The 7,603-nt window shown below is 38.1% G+C and overlaps 1 protein-coding gene across 1 annotated transcript; it reads right to left on the bottom strand.

The window, feature by feature from the left end:
- Nucleotides 1-490: 490 nt before the first annotated feature.
- LOC131298474 (subtilisin-like protease SBT1.7) lies at nt 491-6,938 on the bottom strand. Its single transcript, XM_058323954.1, has 2 exons — nt 6,357-6,938; nt 491-2,511 (listed from the first exon to the last, which is right to left on the bottom strand). The coding sequence occupies exons 1-2, from the start codon at nt 6,902-6,904 to the stop codon at nt 774-776; spliced, it is 2,286 nt and encodes a 761-aa protein (XP_058179937.1). The 5' UTR covers nt 6,905-6,938; the 3' UTR covers nt 491-773.
- Between the last annotated feature and the right edge of the window lie 665 nt (nt 6,939-7,603).

The following is a 7,603-nucleotide window of genomic DNA, read 5'->3' as shown; positions in this document are numbered from 1 at the left end:
CTTCCGCATGAGTACGACGCGGAGGAGGAGGTAGGAGGTGGAACCGTGGAGGAGGCGGCGCCGTTCTTCATCGCCAGAATTCGCAACCAAGACGACTGGTATGGGTTTTCGATTGGAATGAGTTTCTGCCGTACGTGAAGGATTTAAGGATAGGGAGCAAGAATTTAAATGGATTGGTTACGGGGATGTCAAGATTCTCGGGATTGAGAGGCGAAAATTTTGGGGGATCCATCACCGGTAAAAACGTGAGGACGGGAGGAGTTAATTTGTTGTCCCAAGATTCATGGCTATATATATATTAAAAGGGCACTTTTGATATTAAAAGAGAGTGAGGATGAAAACACAAGTGCTAAAATTAAGCAGGATGAAATCCTACAAATAGTGAGTTTTGAGGATGATTATTAAAGTCTCCCAAGAAACAATGTAATCTGCTGGAAGAAATTAAGACATGTAGGGAAAGAATCACACCATACATTGAGCAAGGAAACACTTTCTTTTTTATCAGCAAAATTTTTTTTTATAAATCTCGAAAAGTTACATCGAGGGGAACATTGAAAGCACACGACACTTACGAGATCAAGCAAAGAAGAAAAAAGGGCGAAACACTAAAAATAAGCATTCAACAGATAGTTGAACGGATCACTTGACATACTTCAAACACATATTACAATTTCACGTTTCTGACTCCAGCAAGGAAACAGTACTTATTGAAAACAGAAAACAGCTCCAAAAAACATGGAGTATATGCCACTTCGAGAAAGCAAGGCAGCAAATCACATCCAGCTAATCGCAATCGGACTTCCAACGACATGCTTTCCGTCAGACCAGGTAATACTTCCGTAGGTAAATGAATTCGATGGCAGTGAACCAGCAGTGAATGTTACCGTATAAGACTGCCTCTCATTCAACTGGCTAAAACTCAGCGAGTCTGGCTGAACGAAAACCTTAACCGTCTCGTTTTTCATATTAACAGACACGTTGTAGGTTGCCGCTAGTCCAACATTCGTAACCGTTCTTGTATATTTCACCACTGTGGACGCGTTGCCACCACTTCTGAGAGGTACAGCGAAGGAAGGGTAGTTGAGATTAGTAACGTTGTATTCCACTTTTCGGTCACAAGTGAAGTTTCTCTTGGTGAGTACGCTAATATCCGATGTGGTGTAATTTATGGCACATAGGAAGCTCAAGTAATCACTTGCGTTTAGATCGTAGATGAGTCCAGGGTCGAGTGCTTTTACAGGGTCCACATGCCCAGCGCCGTAAGCAAACGGGGTAGCCGGCATTTCATTGATACTATCTAACAGTGGTTGACCATTTTTGTACGTAGCGTATGCAGTGGTCATCAGGGCCGAGCGGATCGCGGCGGGGCTCCACTCCGGGTGGGCCCCCTTGAGCAACGCCGCGAGGCCACTTACGTGCGGGGTTGCCATCGAAGTTCCGGAGATTATGTTGAACGGCACGCGCCTATCGTCGAACGCTAGCTCAGTGGGTCCTGCCCTGCCCGTCCAAGCCGCTATGATGTTGACACCTGGCGCCAGCAGGTCAGGCTTGAGTACTTGTGGCGTAACTGGGTTTGGCCCCCTTGAAGTGAATCCCGCGACTACCGGCGACGGCTGGATGCCCAGTTCGGTTCCCTTGAAAATAATCGTGGCCCTCGGATTGGGGTCTGAAAATAGGTAACTCTTTATTTTAGCACCGGATGTCGGACCTACCATTGTAGCTGGTAGTAGATCAGCCATCGCCAGTACCTCCATCGCGTCGGCCGCCGTGTTGACCAAAACCATCCCTAACCCACCAGCTTCTTTTACAGCGACCCCATCCTCTATCCTAGAATATAAGTCGCCGTTACACAGCACAATTTTACCGCTCACTTTTTCTGGTATCAACGAGCCCGATGCACAAAAACCCCCGTCCGGGAATTTACTCGCATTTCCAGCGTAAACGAGTGGTAACATCTTCTTCGGCAACGAGAGACCTTTGTAAAGCGACATACCGTCAGAGAATTTCATTCCGTTTCCGAGACTAACGTCTACCGGAAAATCACGGTCCAAGGTGCCGGCACCAACAGTGGTAATCCACGGAGCAACATTGACGACAGAAAACGGATAGGGACCTGAGTTACCAGCAGCGCAAGAGATGAAAATTCCCTGCTCCATTGCCGCATAAGCTCCGATTGCGATGGGGTCCAAATAATAGGGAAACGCAAAGATAGAACCGAGAGATAAGGAGATGACATTAACCTTCTCGTCGATGGCTTTGTCCATCCCAGCTAATATGTCGGAGCTAGAGCAGCCCTCTAACCAACACACCTTGTACATAGCAACCCTCGCGCGCGAGGCCATGCCCCGCGCGGTTCCGGACGCATAGCCAAATAGGTTAGCACCAACGACAGACGAGCCGCCGGCTGTGGTGGTTGTATGAGTCCCGTGACCGATGTCGTCTCGTGGTGATTTTGATTCTTGCGTTTGGTTGATAGGGCCAACTACGGCTTCGTAGCCTTTAGAGAAATACCTATTGCAGATATATCACGTAATTAAAAATGCATCAACCATCAAAGGTTAAAAACGGAAATCAATGAAATCAACATACCTCTCTAGGTAGAGTTTAAACTAACTGAAGTTTTTTTTATTATTATTTACTGTTACTGACAATTGGTGACTAATTTTTTGTTGGTATTGGATTTTTTTTAAAGAATCAAATAGGCATCCTATTTGAATTTGAAGGACTTATTTATGTACAATTTCATAGCACTATTTATGTTCTCATCCTAAAAATACATTATTGCCCATCATATCTAATTTATCACCACACACTCTCTCCTCAATACCTCATTCCTAATTTATCATTACATTCTATTGCCTCCCTCTCTAACATAGCCCCATCTCTCTCTCTCTCTCTCTCTCTCTCTCTCGTGTTTTAATCAAGTTTTATGGTAAATTTATTGTATGCGGCATTTGTTAGAAGATATGACAAATTTGTTAGGTAAGATAATAATTTGGGAGAGAGGGCGAGTAATAATAAAAATAAAAAATTGGTGGGAGGTCCACTATAGCATGTTTGTAACCCACTAAGTCCACTTCTAAATTTCATAACCCCTCTAGTCCACTAATATAGTTATATAACCTAATAGCTCAAATTTACTTAAAAAGAGATATTTTTCAAGACCAAAAAACCCTTCTATATAACATATAGAGAGAGAAACCCTATATCACAAAACAGATCTGAGCCTCCCTTCTCTCTCTCCTCCCCTCCCAAAAACCCTCCTATATAACATATAGAGAGAGAAACCCTATATCACAAAACAGATCTAAGCCTCCCCTCGATCTTTCTCTCCTCCCCTCCCCTCCCCTCCCTCCCTTGGTGAACCGTCCGCCTCCAAATTCACTTATCGAGAGGCTCCTCAAGACCTCGTCATATCAAGGTATTTTCTCGGCTACCAAACAGAAAGAATGAGAAACAGGTGAAAGCTTCCCTTTCTTCCTCTTCCTATTGTATTTTCTCGACTACGTACCAAATAGAAAACTAATTGGGTGTTCTTTGTTTTTTTTTTCTTCCTTGATTGGCAGTAACTACAGTGGTTCTGGCACCAAGGCTTTAATATTTCTGGGTTTGGATGGAGATGATCTGAAGAACCCAAATCAACCTTCTGTTTCCCCAAACATCCAGCAGGTACGGTGTTTTTCTACTTTTTGTTTATGAAGAGTCTCAGAACACAACTTCTAGACACAATTGTGTACGAGCCCTCGTGCATTGAACTGCTCTAGATGTAGTTATAGTCTATTTCTTGCACTAATCTTGAACGAATTTGAATTTTTGATTTGTTATGTGTGTGGAATTTGTAGTTTTAGTCAATTATATAACTTTATTCTGCCTTTTCATAAACGTGCTTTAAAGTTGGTTTGTTTATTGTATTAAAAAGGTTGATCCGGTCTTTTATTTGTTTTACTGTAGAGAAATCTGGAGTAGTAAAAACAAAAAATATAATATTATAAGAAGGTTGATCCGGTCTTTTGTTTGTCCCGTGTCCGGTTATCATCAGATTTGGAGGTTTTTGAATAAATACATAACGTTATATGTGTGTTTTTTCTAGGGTTAGAGATATGAATTTTTTGAATAAATATATAAGATTTTATTTGTACTTTTCATCAATCACTTATTGATTTGGTCCTCGCAGCGGCCTCTCTGACTTGCTTATGATATATTTGGAATTTTTTGAATAAATATATAAGGTTATATGTGTGTTTTTTCTAGGGCTAGACATATAAGGTTGGAACATGTTGTGTTTTTTGAAAAAATATAAGGTGATATGTGTACTTTTCGTGTCAAACAAAAAAAAATATTTTTGTGTGTTTTTGTTGTTATTTAATGTCACTTTTTTAAAACATTATCAGTTAGAGAGAGATATAATAATATATAACGTTATATTGTTATATATAACATTCTAGATTAGAAATATTCTATGTTATTTAATAAAGAGATTCAAGAGAACATATTGTTATATGAGAATATTTGTGTGTGTATATATATGAGCTTGTATTAACATAAAAAAATTATTTTAATTTGCATAGAGAACATATAATGTTGTATATGAGATTTTGTCCTGGCCTCTCAAAAGCACATATGAATATATCCATATATTATCAGAAACAAGTCGAAGAAGCCGCTGCGCAGACCAATTCAATAAGTAATGGACAACGGAGTATATAACGTTATATGTGAACTTCTGTCATGTATAATATGTGTTTTTCCTAAGGTTAGACATATAATATTATATCTCGTTTTTGAGATATATTAATGTTGTTTATATTGTTTTGAATATGTATATATGTAAATATAGAGGTTATGAGAATGCTATTCGGCGGCAGAAAATCAAAATTTTGAAGGATCCGACAAAGGTTTTGATGAAGAAACGGTGAAAAAAATGAAGCTCGACCTCTTGTAGCCTCATCAACATTCAACTTGGGATTCAAGGCGCGACTAGAAACAAGGATAATGGTGGCATGATATGTGAACATATAATGTTATTTTTGAGATATATCATATTGTTGGAAAAATATGATGTTATTTTGAGAACATATAATTTTATGTCATCTTTTTTGAGACTTAGAGCTACAGAAGCTCAGATATAATGTTATATATTTTGTTTTTTTTGTGAGATTTAGAATATGCTCTGTTCTATTTTTTTGTGAGATTCAGAACTACAGAAGCTCAAATATAATGTTATATGTTATTCTTCTTTTTTGCGATATTTAGATATTCAAAAAACTCACATATAATGTTATATGTTTTGTATGAACCAGCATATAACGTTAAAGACTAAAAAAAAGAAAAACCAAAAAGAAATGTTACATGTTAGAAAATTTTTGCCACACATATAATGTTATATGTTAGAAAATTTTTATCACTTATATAACGTTAAAAAATAATACAAGAAAAATAGGAAAAAAAAAAAGAGAAATTTGTCACATATATAATGTTAAATGTTAAGTGTAGCAGGTTCAATAAAAAAAATCAAAAAAAATAAAAAATTACATATTTTTTTACACATATAACGTTATATGTGTCGTGATGGTAGCGGCGATAGTGGCGGCGGCGGCTTGATTGCAACAAAAATGAAAAAAATGGAAAAAATTACATTTTCGTGTTAGCCAAACAAGGCCCTTATTTCTTAGGTGGGGTATTTTTGTCATTAAAATTATTAGTGGACTTAGTGGGTTATAAAACTTAAAAGTTGACTAGATGGATTTAGAAACTGCTATAATGGACTTATGCAAAATTCTTCCTTTACCCAAATATTTTGAACAAAGACCACTTTTAAGTAGAAAAAGTAAAAAAAAAAAATTACTTAAAAGTGATCATTATTCAAAATATTTGAGTAAAAGTAATTTTTTTTTACTTTTTCAAAAAGTCAAAAAAATTTGACGCAAAACGAATAAATGCGAAAAAAAATTCAAATAAGAACAAAACCCAAAAAGTGAAAAAAGTTGTTAGTGGAATGGAGTTATCAAATCAAGTAGGATGGAGACTTAAGTATATATAGATAGAACCAATATTTAAGTTCTTTTTTTTAACTCTTGGTGTGGATATTTAATTTTTTTTCTCATGTGTTTGTGCGCTGTCTATTGTTTATCCAAGCAGTTTAGGTCCTTAGATGTTAAGGGCTTTGCCCTTTGGCTGTATTTTTCAACCTTTGATTGGATTCCATTCCCATTTTTCTAATAAAATGCTACTTTTGTCGATAAAAAAAATAAAAAATAAATCAGAAAAGTAAAAAAAAAACTTTGAATTGAATTTTAAAAACGTTAGGTGAAAATACATCTACAACTTTTGAATGAAAATTAAATTTTCAACAATACCTTGCTCCTATTAGCTTCCGATTACAGTCGGATGAATTGAAGTTGGTGCCGTTCTCACATACCCCTTTCCAACTCGTAGGAACGGGCCCCATTCCGCTGTCGTTGAAACTCTTGCTCTCGGGCCAAACACCGGTATCCATCATTCCAATGATAATATCACTCACTGCGTCAGATCCGGGGAACAACTCGGCACTCTCGTAAAGGCCGAGGAACTCCGGCGTCCGAGTCGTGTGGAGCTCGTACTTCACGTCCTCCAACACCGCGACAACCCCGGGTTGTTTCTTCATTGACTGGGCTTCGTCTAGAGTCAATCTCGCCGAGAACCCATGCACCACGTTGTTGTACGTGTAGTGCATCTCGGCTGAGTCGGATACCGATTTGAGTGATGAGTGGTACCATTGACTGTGGTCGTCGCCGAAACTCGCCGGCATTTCGGATTTCGCCATGTGCACTATGTATGTTTTCTTCTGTGCATGGTTCTCTTCCACTGATGCCACGGACACGTGGCCGAAACACAGACCCACCACTAGCACTAAAAGAAACTTCATGTTTGCTGTATAGATTAGGATGTGAAATTGGAATGTGGGTAAGTAAAGGCTTCTCTCTTGTTAATATATATAGAGAGAAACAAACAGCTCAAACAGGACGTAAATTAGGCCAAATTTTTTTTAAAAAAAATAAAATATCCATACAGGGCTAACGTGAGATTTTCAGCCGGCCTGAGATTTTTAGGACTGTAAAACGGGTCGGCCGGCCTGAGATTTGTAGGACTGTAAAAAAGGGTTACGTTTATGCTTAGTAAAAAAAATAAAAAAGAAGAGAAGTGAGTAGATTCGTTAAACTGAAGGATTATATAAGTACTCTAAAGCGTCCGCCAGTCAGATTTGATTACTACTTTGGTTCTTAGGAGTATAATTAATTATCATTATATTTTGTATGGAACTCGTCTTTATTTTTCTTTAATTTTTTTGACAATACCTTCAAGATAGAAAGGGACAGCGGATAGTCGTCACCATGCCCGAATCAGGAAGTGGCCCCGAGAAAAATAACTTATTCTAAAATATTTCTTCAACCGGTTGATTTGTTAAACTAATTAGGGTTGCTCAGAAAATCCGTTGAACCGTGAAATCGATCCGGACCGAATCAATCCGTACTTTTTGAATTTTGTCTGTGGATTGGTCCGAACACAGATTGAAAAATTAGGAAACCGTGACTCATGATTCGGTCCATGGATTTTCATTACGAAA

Source organism: Rhododendron vialii, chromosome 8a (genome assembly GCF_030253575.1).
Source record: "Rhododendron vialii isolate Sample 1 chromosome 8a, ASM3025357v1".
Lineage (NCBI taxonomy): Eukaryota > Viridiplantae > Streptophyta > Magnoliopsida > Ericales > Ericaceae > Rhododendron > Rhododendron vialii.
This window is presented reverse-complemented; position numbering and strand designations above follow the sequence as displayed.